The sequence below is a fragment of the Mytilus californianus genome, unplaced genomic scaffold (genome assembly GCF_021869535.1).
Source record: "Mytilus californianus isolate M0D057914Y unplaced genomic scaffold, xbMytCali1.0.p SCAF_5, whole genome shotgun sequence".
In the NCBI taxonomy this organism is placed as follows: Eukaryota; Metazoa; Mollusca; class Bivalvia; order Mytilida; family Mytilidae; genus Mytilus; species Mytilus californianus.
This window is the reverse complement of record NW_026262701.1, coordinates 57,649,442-57,665,615: the sequence shown is the minus strand read 5'-3', so window position 1 is coordinate 57,665,615 and position 16,174 is coordinate 57,649,442. Positions and strand designations below refer to the sequence as shown.

Below are 16,174 nucleotides of genomic sequence, written 5' to 3'. Positions count from 1 at the left end.
AAACAAAAGGAAGAGATTTATTTGTTAAATCAATTTCTCCATGAAATAAAACCAGTAAACCTTTCATGTTATTTGAACCACACATATCTATTTTATTTTTACTGATTTTTCTAAGTATAAATTTTGTCTGAGAAGCATTGATCTCTTTTTTAAATGTTATATTGAAAATATACCTTAATCACTGAATAATTTTTCAATTTATAGTTATCTATTTTTTCCCCATACAGTCAGTTTTGAAATGCTCTTTTCTATAGATTTTCCCTGCTTGTTTACTTACCTAGGGTCAAATTTGGGGGTGATCATAGGGGTATCCCATCCTGCAGCTGCTAAACCTCTATTCACAGGTGTAAAATACCTATAGCAAAACAAAAAATTCTCAATATAGTAGTACAAAATATTCTCAAAATCATTTACTTAAGCACAAAATACTGTAAACCAACTTATTTTCGTGGATGCTGATTTCACGTTAAGCCCTTTCTAGTCCACTTCGCGGCTATTTAATTTCATGATTTTCTAATTTATTTGATGAAGTTAAATAGGAAAAAATCTAATTTTTACAATTTCACGTTATTTCCCTACCCGCGAACATTAATTGGTTTACAATAATGTAATTTGGTGTCTGCTATTTGTAGGAACTAGTTCATTTTTTTATTTCTTTTTGTAACTGGGTTGCCGTCTCATTGATGGTTACTCAATATCACTGTCTTTGAACTCAGTCTGCTGCTGATTTTTTTAATAATGAAGGCATCTATGTCTCAATAAAGTGTATTTTGATGAAGAACAGCAATAAAAGTAATATTCCTATGCTTTTGGTTTTTACTTTTGTGTGCATAGTGATTTTGTGTATACAATATCCTATATTTTCCTTTATACAAATAACATGAACACATAGCTGAGAGGGTGATAGGGTAGACTGTTACCCAAAAAAAAAAAACAATGTCAACCAAGACAATGTTTATCAGAGGTACCTACCTACTCTAGCACCATCTCACCTATGCATTATCTAATTTATCTAAGAATTGAATGCTTCTTTTTGTAACTTATTTGGGTTTGAAAGTGTTGACCAAAAAACATTTTGTGTGATGCACTGAGGTACTTTATTCCTTAAACATGTGCAAATAAAGCTTTTACAAACCTACAATTACAATTGTATGCTAAAAACATTAAACAACGATATAAATCAAACCTTTGGTTTGTTCTTCAATGAATTGTTTTAATGTTGTCATAGAGAGCACATCCAGTCATATTTTGCATTTTATTGGGAATGCCTCAGCAAATCAAATTTACAGAATTATATGACATGTCCATATAATGTAATTCTATACTGAATGATACAGTATGTTGGATTGTTATTATCAACAGATCATCTTTTATATTATATATTTAGAATTACATGTAACTAATTATCTTTTAAATCATTGATAACTTATTGCTCTGAACAAGAGGGTAACATTCAGAAATTTGTTACCTGCTGAACCATGTGTTAGATCAGAATGTCACCCTCTCTTAAACCAATACAAAACTAGCATTTAAACATGAAGTATAGTAATTATACATGATAGCAAAAATGGCCCAAAAATAATATAAAAATCCTTTAATAATTTCTGTTAATATCAGCTCTGCTGAATAAACTAAAGAGATATAAGAAGATGTGGTATGAGTGCCAATGAGACAACCCTCCATCCAAGTCAAAATTTATAAAAGTAAACCATTATAGGTCAAAGTACGGTCTTCAACACCCCGAACAGCAAACAACAGTACAAAATACTAAAGTTGATTGTAGTGTCAAAGACACGCACACAAACTGAGGACTAAAGGGTAATGAAAGCATTTATCATTAGTAAACATTTTGAAGAAAGAACAAACAAATGGGTTCACCAAATATCATATTTTTGCTCAATATCATTTCCAATTTTAAAAAATAGGTTGTGTATTTAGCGGATATTTTTTAATTACTATCAAATTCAGAAAACGTTACAGTTAAAAAAAAAGGAAAATCAAAGTGACTTTCAATTCTACCATACCCATTTCTATACGCTGAGGATGGAGGTGGAGGCATACTTGGTGGAGGCATGGTATTAGATATGTTGGCTAGAATGCTACTGTTCTTTCCTTTCCTCGCCTTCTTTACTCCATTCTTTTTCTACCAAAAATAGTATTACATTCAACTAAACATGAACTATTGAAAAGACAACATTACTTATCTGTTAATAAACAAATAATTATTTCTCATTCAATTAATACTCTGTGATGCACTACATCATGATGTAAAAATTATTCATTTTTATTTTTGAAATTCCTCTGTGGAACCCACCTTTGTTTCAAAACTAAACTGACATCTGCATGCTTGTGTTGCCCATGTTAATGGAAAATTATATTTTGTAGGATGATTATCATTATCGACACTTTCAGTGATTTGTCTCCTTTTTTAATGGAAAACTATATTTTGAAGAATTATTATCATTATTGACGCTTTAAGTGATTTGTCTCCCTTGTTCATGGAAAACAATATTTTGTCGAATGATTATTTTTATTGACACATTCAGTGATTTGTCTCCCTTGTTCATGGAAAACTATATTTTGTAGAATGATTATCATTATTGACACTTTCAATGATTTGTCTCCCTTGTTAATGGAAAACTATATTGTGTAGAGTTATTGTCATTGCTGATACTTTCAGTGATTTATTTCCCTTGTTAATCGAAAACTTTATGTTGCAGAATGATTATCATTTCTGTACTATCAGCAATTAATTAAAATAATAATCATAGAGATTATGTTTTGACCTGTTGTAAATTTCCAAAAGTAGGATACTTTCATTACTTTACACACATACAGCCTATCAAAAGAGTTGTTTTATATAAGCAATTTGTCCCTATTGTTTTTCTCTCTTGTGAGTGGAAAAAATGAATTACAAAAAATAAAAAAAATATCTTATATGGGGATAGACTAACAAACATAATCCATGAGTACATCCACCAATTTTACACATTGATAAAATTAAAATTAAGGAAGAGTGTGTCTTTGACAATTGCTTCTGGGTTGTCTTCAACGGTGAAATAATGTATTCCTTTCATTTCCAGCCTCGACTCAGAGCCTGACAAAATAAATGGACACTTAGATCTTATGTTAACCTGTAGATGTTTTTTGGGTTATTTTGAGTCATTTAGTTGCTGTTTCATTGATGTATATCCAACATCTCCTTTTATCTACTCCCCAAGGGTGACTGGGGAATAGAAATATGGTCACTACAGGTCTTCTTCCGACCAGCAGTAGAACCCTTGCCAAAGTGGGGTGTCTGTTTGGCTGTGCAGGATGTACAAGTATGCAGCCACGTCCTGTCAGAATTGGGACGTTAAATCCGATGCCTGGTGTAGAGAGAGTGCCATGCTCTCTGCTCGATAAGAACCCTTGAGAGGTCCGTAGGTGGCCTGTTGCATGGTAAAATTCTGTCCCTATCCAATTTACCCTCATTTTCTAGTGGTAGTCTAAATTTCTCCCGACCTTCATCCCAGACTGCCTCTATTACAGGACCTACCTATTGTATTTATTTTTAATTTGTTCTCTTCCTGAAGATGCATGAAATATTTGCCACTGGACATTAAGCAACCATCAATCAATCAATCAATCCTTTTATCTATAAGCAGCTGAAATATTTTCTTAGTTATTGTCTTTTCTAGTTGACTTAAAATGTACCTATCCTGGCACATTGACTTTCTAAAAAGATAAGACCTTACCCAGTGTTCCAGCTTGAATCTCAGGGCAGAAGGGTGCTAGTTGTCTGAAAGGGCACTTTAGCGTTATAACCAAGATTTTAAGGGCAATAATGGACAGTGTATAAATTACCTTGAATATTGCTAGGCTCAGCTGGAGAACATTAGTTGTATTTAAACCATATTCAGAAATTAATGTGTTATTGATGTTGGTTCCAGTAAGAATTTTTTTTCATCAAATTATCATACCATGAAGCAAAGCACATCATTTTGATGTTAATCTAAACAAACTTGTACATTTGGTATGGAAAATAATCATCAGAAATTTCAATGTTTTATAACTTATACCAAAATAAACAAGTAGTTTTGAAAGATGGAGTTATACATGCAAAATTGAATGTTGAATGTAATTAAATTATCTACATTTAAATTACTTGTTCAAACATATAGTATATATATTATTGAGAGTTATTTATTATCATTTGAATTGTTACAAAAAAGTATTTTTAAGTGCATATCAAAGTGCTCCTCAGTAAGGAGTTTTATAAATATAACAAGTGAGACAGGAGATGATCATATTTTATATTGATGCAATAATATATTGCAGAAGGTATAAACAGTTACTTTTTTCTCCATCATTGTTAATAATAAATTTGTTGAGTGCTCCTATGTCAGGAGGATTATAAAATACAAGTATTAAAAACAGGAAGTGAATCTTGTTATGTTCAAAGTACAAATTTCTTTGATTCCTCTTTAAATTTCATTCTCATGGTTATGAAACAAAACATTTTTTACCAATTAAGTCAAAACTATGTATGCCTTTAAAATTGTTTAAGATTTTATTTTTTATGTTAAGCCTACTGAAATAAATTTTTTCAGGTGTACATGCTGCACATAAACATTACAAATGGATAACATGCATGTGGACATTTCATTCTGTATTAAATATCTAGTATTTGTTCAATTATCTTAAATCCACTAATTAGCAGTAAACAATCATTAACAAAGGTAATAAAACTGCCAAAGCACTAGGTATTTAACTTAATCCCATTGTCAGTTAATTAGTGTTACACAATCAGGTAACAATTTTACCGGAAATGCCAGTAGGCATGACATTTGGAAATTTTTTTTTTTGAAAAGGCAGAGGGGTGCATTCTTTTACTTTGGAGGGCAGAAGGGCGAGGGTAAGGGCACCAAGGGCGGGCCGCCCTTCTATTTAGGGCAGGCGGGAACACTGCCTTACCTTTGTTGATGCCATCATACTATTTTCTGCTGGGCCTTCCTCTGATATAGTATCATACATTCTAATAGAATTGAGTCTCGATCTAAATAATAAAAAGCAAATGATATGAGTTCAAAGGACACTATGCCCCACTTGTAAAATCTCATTTTAGTGTTCAGTGAAATTCAAAATCTGGATCAAAACAATAATTTGACATATTAAAAACAAGAATGTGTTCATAGTACACAGATGCCCCACTCACACTATCATTTTCTATGTTCAGTGGACCTTGAAATTTGGGTCAAACTCTAATTTGGCATTAAAATTAGAAAGATCATATCATAGGGAACATGTGTACTAAGTTTCAAGTTGACTGGACGTCAACTTCATCAAAAACTACTTTGACCAAAAACTTTAACCTGAAGCGGGACAGATGGATGGACGAACGGACGGACACACAGACCAAAAACATAATGTTTCTAGGTGGGGCATAAAAATATGTACCGGTAATAAGTTTAATATTGATGTGACCACAACTTTATGATAAACTACTTAACTAAAACCTTTCACTTGAAATGGGACAGACAAACAAACAGAAACACCAACCAGAAAACATGATCCCACTACAATCATATACAGTTTCATCAAAATACAACAGTAACTTTTCAATTTGTTTTTAACCTTTTAACTATATAACACTATAAAACTACAATGTATAATAAAATCAATTATTGTTAGGTGGGAAAAATCTGAACAATTATTTTCACTTGGTTATATTCATGCCAGGTTTCTATAACCTTGAGTGTCAGTGATTTACATATGTTGTCTTTGTTCTGACATACATATAGGAAGTCTAAAGCTCAATAAATAAGTTTCCTCTCTTCCTTGGAATACAGACGGATTTTGGATACACTCAGGAAATGAAGTTTAAATTGAAGAAGAAATGTAAATATGTAACTGTACATATATTCTGTTTCATTAGATACATTTATTAATATGTCAATGTTTCCCATTTACAATAGTGGTTCCTCATCTTTATTTTATTGTTTTCATTATTGTGTTTAATTTGAATATGATTATAACTTCAATTTCATATTTCTGAAAATTTCCATATACATTTGTTTTCAAGCTGTAATTTATTGTGATAAAGGTAAGGGCTGTTCCATAAAGTCCTACATAGGACCAATAGAAGGCACTTTGAAATTTCATCTATAGGTTGGTGTTCATGTACAGTTAAAGTGTAAGAGAAATTCTAATACTGCTTCTGTATATGGTTTCATACATAAATCAGGCCATTGGTTTCATCTTTTGATTTTTTTTACATTTTGCCATGTTTTAGCCTCTTTTAAAAAAGCTATTATTATTACAGATTTCGCTCATTATTGATGGCTGTATGGTGACCTAAACTTGCTAACATCTATATCATTTGGTACCTAGTATATAGTTTGTCTCATTGCCAACCATAACACATCTTCATATTCTTATATCTATAGATGGTTACACCATTTCAAAAGGGTCAAACTGTACCATGTATATTTTTTAATAACACATCCCTAAGCTGTCATTAATATAAACAGTTTCATGCATTAAACTCTACATGAAATTTTAATTTACTTTGCACATGCTCTTTTTACTGTAGAAACACATTTCATCTGTGCTGGATCAAAATCATCATCAGCTTCACATATATCTGGATTATTCAATACTGCATCTACTGTTCCTCCTAAGGCTATTAATAAAAAGATAAACAGCAATTGTCATATATACATTATTTGATGTCATGTGTTCACATGTTTTGTATCAGACTGTCATGATAAGACTGGTTTTCAAAGTGCTAGCACACCAGATTATCATCAATGCCCAGGAGGACAAGTCACCCTACTCTTGACACATTTTTTTTAATTGAAGCTAACTTGTCTGCTTTAATTTCTAAATGTTGCTCATTTTGTACAAGAATCTGAAAAATGCCAGTTTCAGTCTCTGGTCATATTTCTAAGTGAACCTGCAAAATTTAATGTGAAAAATTAACTTCCTTTAAAAGTTAATTTTTTGGTGACGAAAGGAAAGTAGATAGGTTTTTACAATGCCAATGATTTTAATACTACTACTATTTTTGAGTAACTTTGCTTTTGATATTGATTTTCTATCAATATCTATATTAAAGACATTACTGTTTTTATTTAAAGCAAGTGACAGTTGTTCTATAAATGCTGCAACACAATTAAATACTAGTCATCAGGCCACTACGGGTACAATTTTACTAGTCCTTGCAAAATATATCCGACAGTGGTCCTAAATTGTTTAAGTGTTCAATCCTAATCACATAGAATTTGAGTTTTTTTTCCATATTATCTAAAAAACAATTTAATTTTCAAATTTACTTAAATTATGGTGTTTGCAATTGTGTTTTTCTGCAGGTTCTAACTGTGAGGCCCCTCATAGGGGTGTCCAAGTAATCACATAATCACAATTTTTTGGTGAATATAATCACATAATCATTTATTAATTTTTTAAACAAGATAATCCAATAATCAAAAATATAGTCCTAGATTATCAAATAATCAAATAATCATGAAATATTTGGTCTGGTAATCATTTAATCACTATAAAAACGGCCAAGTAATCACATAATCAAAAACCCCATGAGGAGGCTCAACTGTGTTGACATTTAAATACAAACCTATGAAATCACTGAGTTTCATCTGTCTTATGGTCTGAAAATATAACAGTAAGACTTCATTAAATGTAATTTCATTATGCATTTTAAAACATGTCTTAAAACCAACAAGCTAAACTATAAACTAACCCCTAACAAAAGAATGAAAAATCTGATCAGAGGTCAATTCATAGAAATGGATAACTAGAAATAAATGTTTAAAGTAATTCTATGCAGAAACCAAACAGTTAAATAAAATAGTTTAATTTTTTCAGATAAAAAGTTAACAAAATAAATTGCACTTAAATATTAACGTTAAGATGTTCAGTTTTAAAAATATTAAGTAGATCTATCCCTTGAGAAAAGAGATGTTATTTAGTCTATTTTATGGTTTTTATAATACAATGAAAAATCAATGGTTTTCATCATGGGTAGACAGGATCTTCCTCAAAAGTTTACCCCAAGTGTTGTGAAGCAGTGTTAGTAGTAAAATGCATGAAATAGAGCCTAAACATGGTTATCTCTAAAACGAATCATTTCATGTCATAGATTATATCAGTTCAAAAAGGAAAAAGTAGAAAAACGACTGAAATTCTGATGATGTCATTAAAATTTTTCCTTATCATGTTTTTTTTGAGTATTTGACAAGGAACATACCACAAAGAAAAAATTCCTGTTTTCTGTTTTTGTGTGAAAATCATTATATTATTTAACCCCTATTTCCAGTATGTATATGTATATATATATAACTACTCTAAATATCAGCACAACAATGTAAAATCTGCAAATTTGCAGAATTTTTGTTCTTCCCTCGCCAGGATTCAAACTCATGCTATTGGGATATCGAGACAACACTGCCCGCACTGTGTCCATCACTCTAGACCACTCAGCCACCTAGACTGAACTTATTATTCAGCTTTTTATATATATATCATTTCCTTGTTTTCTTAATTGTGACATCAGTCTGTGACCAGTCAGATGTTTTGTCTTGCTATAAAACCAGGTTTAATCCACCATTTTCTACATGATGAAATGCCTCTACCAAGTCAGGAATATGATAGTTTTTTTCCATTTGTTTGATGTGTTTGAGCTTTTGATTTTGCCATTTGATAAGGGACTTTCCGATTTGAATTTTCCTTTGAGTTCGATATTTTTGTTAATTTACTTTTTACATGCCTTAAGTAAAAGATGGGTGCCACTAAATATATATAAATCTGATGTTCAGTAGTTGTCCTTTGTTGATGTGGTTCATAAGTGTTTCTCGTTTTTTATATATATTAGACCGTTGGTTTTCCCGTTTGAATGGTTTTACACTAGTAATTTTTGGGGCCCTTTATAGCTTGCTGTTCGGTGTGAGCCAAGGGTCCGTGTTGAAGACCGTACTTTGACCTATAATGGTTTACTTTTATAAATTTTGACTTGGATTGAGAGTTGTCTCATTGGCACTCATACCACATCTTCTTATATCTATATATATAGTGGAGAAGGAATGCTCAACATTTCATAGCACCTGAGTTTGCCTCTTTTTTGGTGGAGCTAGTGTTACTCAATCATTGGTTTTGTTTTGGTGTTTCAAGGACTGTTGTTTCTCTTTTTGTTATTTTGATTTTTTTGCCTTGGTGGCATCTGTTTTTCTTCAACATAACAGCTTTTAATTGACTCCCTTGGTACCTTCTCCATCTTTTTGTTAATTTTATATCCTTGTAATTTTTGTCTCATTTTGTTTTTTCAACTTTGGATTATAAATATTAAATGTTTACATGCTTTGATTGTTTAACATGAATTCAAGCTGTAATTCTGTTTTAACTGCCTAAAAAGGTAGTCCAGTAAACATGGTCTATAAAAAAATAAACAAAAATCACTAATCACCCAAAGAAGTAATTATTACTAATAATTTTATATGATTTTCATGATTAGGAATTCTTTACTATGGTAAAGAATTCCTAATCATGAAAATCATATAAAAATATTAAGCTACAAACATATCCATATCAAATTATACAAACCAAAGGTAATCTCTTTATTTCCTGTGTATAACATGCCTCTATGTGGTTCAAAACACTATGTATAAGTTTTTCCAATTTTAACTTCTTTTCAATTACTGCAAAATAATAGTTTGATAATTAATATGTATAAACTATAAACATGTAATTATTATCATAGAAACCAGAATATCACAATTCAATTCAAAATTCAGCAAAAATTTATTAATGATTGATGCATGCATCTATCTGTTCAGTCAAGTGATGAAATATTTTTTACATATATATATATGTGTACCACATATGTTTAAAATTTGATATTGTATTGCTTTATATAATTAACATTGTTGTTTAATACCATACAAAACACATAAAGGGAATACTTCAAAATTCATTTCTGCTAATGTACTTTTAGGTAAAAACACTTATTTAAGACCATGTCCTATGTTTTAGTTATGGACTATGCAGATACATGTATACTGTAGTAACTTATTCTACAAATTTGTACAATTACAGTTTCAATGGTTGATGATACCAGAATGCTGCAGTTACAAACATTTAACCAGTGATTGAAACTCTATGATATCAGCTACACAAATGATTGTGTGCATTTCGCTTTTTTGCAAATAAATACAGCAAGATTGTGGATTGATTATATAACTTTCTATAATGGTTATAAATATATAAATATAATTTATAATGGTTATATTAAAACATGAATGGAAGAGATCTGCACATGAATATCATTCTAGCTTTTTAGACCACTCTTATAAAGGTCCCTTATCATGATTGTTTCCTAAAGTGTAGTATTGATTGATTGATTGTTGCTTGTTTAATGTCCAGTATGTACTATTGATCAGAAAGATACCACTAATGACCAAATATTCATTTCATAATTTGTTAAGCATTCTTAAAATGGCTTACAACTAAATATATACTCTGTTGTGTTTATAAAGAAACTACAAAAGACATGAATGATGTTCTTGATGTGAAGGGGCCTCGGTGGCCCAGTGGTCTAAGTAGTCGAACTACTGTATCACTAGCCAGTCAACACTGAGATTGTGAGTAGTATATCGCACGTGGTAGGTGCACTCTACTCCAATCTAAATTGACTAGGATTGTCAGTTTTCTTACCCAAGGTCGGAGGGTTTCTCGGGGCACTCTGGTTTCCTCCACCAATAAAAACTAACCGCCATGAAATAGCACAATAGTGTTGAAAGTGGCTTTAAACACCAATCAATCAATCAATCAACCAATCTTGATGTGCAAAACAAATAAACGATAAGTAATATTTTATAAAGAAAACAGTAAAATTTAAGTTATAGGTTAAAGAGTATATTTACATTAAATCACAGCCATTGGTTATTAATGCTCTTCAGCTACGTAATATTTTATTATCATATTGTGGCTTTGTAATTGTCTTAATTTGAGCACCATTGATGAGTATTATGGAGACAATACACGCTCCTGGCATTCCACATTATAAGCCTGGTATTTTTAAAGAGTTTAAAGTGAAATAAAGCAAATTTCAAGCTTTTTTTAATTGTTTATTGTCTTTAAAACTGATTGTAATATTATCTTGCTATCCTCTTAAACATGCATGAAATATTTGCCACTGGAAGTAAAACAAACATCAATCAATCATGTAGATGGGATGCCCAAAGTTGAGGATCAAACTTCTTTATCATATACTATCAACATTTCTTATTTCTACCTTTACTATCAAGATCTTCTAGAAATGCATCTAGTTTTTCTTGCTTCTCTTGTTCAGATAGCGTATCCCCTTCATTTCCGTCTGGTAACACTGGTTTGGCACGTGTTGATGCCTTGGCCTTTTTTCTTGGCATACTTTTTCTTCCTGAAAAAATAATGCATTTTTGTAATTTCCTTTACCACTTAATTTGTATTAATATTTGATCTTTCTATTTTGGTTATGTAATTCAACATCAACAAAAAAATTCAAATTTATTTTCATTTATATAATGCACTATACATGTTACATTGAGAACATCTGCAAGGACAAAACATACAGATATCTTTCAACATCTTCGCTTTGAATCAATTCTGAATTACTTGAACTTATTAAGACAAACTTTTGCTTTTTTCTATGCTATCCTGAATAATGAACTGCAATTACTGTCGATTCGTTTATTTTCATGGATCAAGGAAAAATTGTATTTTCTTGCATTTTTTTATTTCATGGATTTACCAAAGTCTGCATACAAGCCTATAGCAAATTTGAACTCGGTTGAACATTCACAATGATTAATATTTGAGGTTAACCTTTATCCACAAATATTGGTATCCAACGAATAATAATGAATCAACAGTAAATCATTTTGAATTGAAGGAGGTGCAGAAACAGTCTCATCAAAACAGCAAAGCAAAAACTATTTTTTGCACCCCTGCAGAAGGGTAATAAATATTATGGGTAAATTTTTTTTTACATGTTTGAGATGCTACCCCTCTCTTAGGTTCAGGGGTTCAAATTTGCTTTAAATAATGAAAGGTCCAGGACGATTTGAAATTTTAGGTGAAGGGTCCTCCATAAGAAATGAATGGTCGTGTATTAAGCATCAGTGTAAAGAATGGTAGATCCTTGACTTTTGTAATTCAAAAATGAAAATTCCTATCCTAGAAAAAAACAGGTCCTGCACCTTGGACCCACACTAATTTGAACCCCTGTAGGTTGCAATACTCAGTTTTCATAACATTAATCATCCTATTTAAAATAAACTCATGTGTTATACTCAGTATATAAAAAAGAATTTTTGCTTCAACTGAAATGTGTTCTTATCTTGGCACTTATCTTTCTTCTAATAAGTAAATAAATAAAGTGTATTTGTGGGTACATGATTTACAAAAATAAAAATTGCAGACTACACGAAATACGTCGGACAAATCCGGTGAATAATGAATCGGTCTGGTAAAATTTTGTTGAATTCCGGTCCGAATGTCCTGTGTTGCTTTTCATGGATTTTTCTAGCATTCTAGCAAAATTCCCAAACGATTTAAAAAAATAATTTTCATCTTTATTATTCATGACAGCGATGTTTATTTTTTTCAACCGCTAGCTTTATGCCGAAAATCGCCAACAAGTAATGTGTAAATTCGAGTAAAAACATATTTGACTGACAAAAACAACAATGGCTGCCATCAACCGGAAATGCAAACTCCGTACAGTGATCGTTTCCGTTCCGGAACTATTTTCCTTTACTCCATCAGTGTAGAGTAGTATGCGGATCAGAGCTGGAAACTGCCGGGGAGTTTGCCGGAAATGTAGACAATACCGGATCAGATTCTGGGAACGGATAAGGCTAATTCCGGGTTTTCCGATCAAATACAATAAATAAATTTTAAAAAATCCAAGCAGGTCACAAAATACAGCTATGAAATATAAACACTAGATTTGAAAACCAAAAGATATATGAAAAAGAAAGAAGAAACAAAAAATATTTTAAACAGAAACTCTAAATTATTTTTAGTTCACAAATAATTTTCATGTCAAAATCCAATAAAATGTGACATTACCATGATTACTTTTCTTTATCACCAGTCAGGGGTACTTCTTGTACAAGTAATCTTTATTTACTTGAAGAAGTAAATAAAATATACTTATATAAGTTAATTATAATGTTTGAATAATCTCCCCTTAATTTTCTCAAAAATTTACTTGTATAAGTAATTTTTTTTTACAATCCCACAAAGTTCTCAAGTTTTGAGATGTAAAAACATGCCTTTAACAATTTTTTCAGGTTAGCTCATAATTTTTGATTAGAGTTCAATGTTTCATCTCATTAATTCAACAAAGAAACTGATTGCGCAAAGATCTTAAGTATTTGCGCAAGGCCTTCAAAAATTGCCCCTTGGGGGCTTGTAAATGAGCAGTGTTCTGAAGATAACAGACAAATGAGATTTTCATTGTCCATGAAATTACACTTAAATGATTAGTAAAGACATGATTTCGTTTTTGTGCATTTTTGGAGAGGAGTAGGGCACAACAAGTCATAAGTTTTTTTGTATTTTATCGGATAATATACAATTAGATGTAAAAAAAATTGGTCTGGTAAAATTTCATTTAGTCTGGTAAAGCTAGGTTGTTTACCAGACCGAATGTCCTGTAAACATGGTAAAAATAAAATTCATTTGTGTAGTCTGAAATTGAAATTATTTAAAAACTATGATTTCTGTAACCATCTTTTTCAATAAAACTACTTTCAAATTTGTGCATTTTCCAGTACATTTCCTGTCACAGTAAGAACCGATTGTTAACGACAAAATTTACACCAATTGACCTCGGGGTCAACCGGGGTAACTTATTCATATAAAAAACAATTCAAGATTGGTCTATAAAGAAAAAGAAATATTTGTTTAAAGAAATTTACAATATGTAAAGTTAAAAATACAAAACATGATTGCATAGGTAAACAAGCTGCCTAATCCAATTTTGTAGTCATCATTCTTCAACTTCATTTCTTCTGATTAGCAATGACAGGTGATACTAAACAGAGTATGGTCAAGTCTAGAAGCTTTAAATTAGTTTATTTGTGCTAAAATTAATAAAATATAGTTAATAATATATTATTTTATTAATATGACTCTTTTTAAGTCAATTAATAACTGTAATATTGGTTTTTGATGCATATATTCAGTGAACATGGGACTTCATAATCTCCAGCAATGGTGACCCTGGAGTCTATTACAGCTTTGGATGTTTAAAACCAGTACTTCACGTACAAATATGTGTTTAAATATATTGTTTTATGTGATTGTAGGGCCAAAATTAAAATTAAGTTTGTTTCCCCTTACCCGACCGACCCACTAAAAATCCGCTGACTGAAATAATTTTTTCGAAAATCACGTTGTTGTTTTTTTTTTTCTCGTTTCGCTCAAAAGTTCGTTTTTTAATTTCGTTTTCTTGAATGGTCCGTATTTTCAACATTCCGCGAAATCATTGTCGCCCGGGTGTTTGCAGCAAAGGGTAAACAACGTATGCAAGGATACTGAAATTGGAATGGAATAATGTTTTAAATAAATGCATCCGAGCAATCGTAACTACTCTGCCATTCTAGCTACCCCTCCAATAACAAAATACGTAGCGAGAATGGCCGAGTAGTTACGATTGCGCATCCGAGCTCACCCTTGAGCTTAAATGTTAGGCCCGGTGTTTCTGCCGTGTTTGTGGTAAATCCCTGAGTTCGCCTTCATCAGTGGTCGACTCAATAAGTTGTATATTGGCGTGCTATTTATGCTATTTTGTTTCATTTCGTATGTTATATTGGACCATACACCAGTTGTCTTTGGATAAAATAGTAGTTAATTTTTTTCGAGCTCAGTATCATATTGTGTTGTGAAAAGTCGAGATGACTATACCAGCTAATGCTTTTATAACAGTTCTTGTAAGTTTTTATGTCTTTTATAAGCTATAATGGGCTGATAATTAAATATGGTCACACATTCAGGGTTTTGTGAAATAAGATGCCAGTGTTTTATTATTATATTTTTAGTTTCTGTATAGATGGGTTGAATTTTGTTAACATTACTAGCAGTTGCTCCCATTTCGCTGGGCGATGTGTTAGCAAGTTTTTCCTTTCTGTATTTTGTGTTTGATAAAAAAAAATCGTTGATTTCAGATATTTGATATCCTCGTTTGAGCTTCTTACTGTTTTTTTTAAGATCAGTTTTGCTGCTTGTGTTTCTGGGATACCTCAATACTTCACCCTTGATAAATCCTTTCAATGAAAACACTTTTTGGGTGTGAGCTGTGTCTGTGCAGATATTGATATGTTTCAGTTGGTTTGATATTGGTTTTAATGTCTTGTATCATACTATGCCTTCATCAAAGAATCTTTCTCCTTTGTATAATTATGACAGTGTCTAAGAATATTGTTTCATTACAGGAAAATTCATAGGTGAACTTCAACTATCATTATCATTTTGTGTCTCTGTGTTGAAAGCGTTGTAAAATGTGTTCAAGAATTAACAAACATTGTAAGGTCTGCTAACTCAGCGAATGCTGATCCGCACATAGGCACACCCAAGGTTTCATGGTAAAGTTTATTGTTAAAAATAAATTCATAGTTTTCTAGAATAAGCCTTAATAGGCATAGCCATACTCGCTTGGATCACGGTTTGTGGCTTCTAGTATTTCCTTAAATGAAAAACAAGTGTACATATTTTTTGCATCGAATGTTACTAGGTAGCAGTCTCGTTGGGGTTTTATATTTTCAATTGAATTAATAAAAATATAAGAAAAATATAGAACCGTGTCTCAATTTATATGTGGTCTACTCTAAGTCACAAAGACTTATATATTTACAAACATTTTCTAGTCTGAAATTGTAAGGTCTTCTAGTCATGCATAATACGTTATACAGTATGTTGTTTTAGTATCAATAAAGTTCAATTTGTTGTTTTTCTCTGTTTTCCTGTGTGTTAGATATATTTCAGGGATTTTCTCTAAAAAAAAAAAAAAAATAAAGCCTACCTACCTACCCACTTCCAAAATGGTGGGTAGGGTAAGGGGAAACAAAGATATTTTTAATTGCGGCCTAGTGTTTTGAAGAGTAATGTTTCATATTTGACTTGATAATTATAGATA

General features: G+C 31.3%; 1 protein-coding gene across 3 annotated transcripts in view; it reads right to left on the bottom strand.

Moving 5' to 3' along the window:
- Positions 1–16,174, bottom strand: part of LOC127702956 (borealin-like) — a 31,122-nt gene that overhangs the window by 9,820 nt on the left and 5,128 nt on the right. For all 3 annotated transcript variants that reach the window (XR_007982602.1, XR_007982603.1, XM_052207283.1), the window contains exons 2-8: positions 11,288–11,431; positions 9,598–9,692; positions 7,616–7,649; positions 6,550–6,664; positions 4,957–5,038; positions 2,025–2,143; positions 278–355 (exon numbers count right to left, since the gene is read on the bottom strand). Coding sequence is in view for 1 of the 3 variants with exons in the window: in XM_052207283.1 (XP_052063243.1) it covers positions 278–355; positions 2,025–2,143; positions 4,957–5,038; positions 6,550–6,664; positions 7,616–7,649; positions 9,598–9,692; positions 11,288–11,420 (656 nt within the window). In the remaining 2 variants the exon portion in view is untranslated. The remainder of the gene's footprint in view (positions 1–277; positions 356–2,024; positions 2,144–4,956; positions 5,039–6,549; positions 6,665–7,615; positions 7,650–9,597; positions 9,693–11,287; positions 11,432–16,174) is intronic.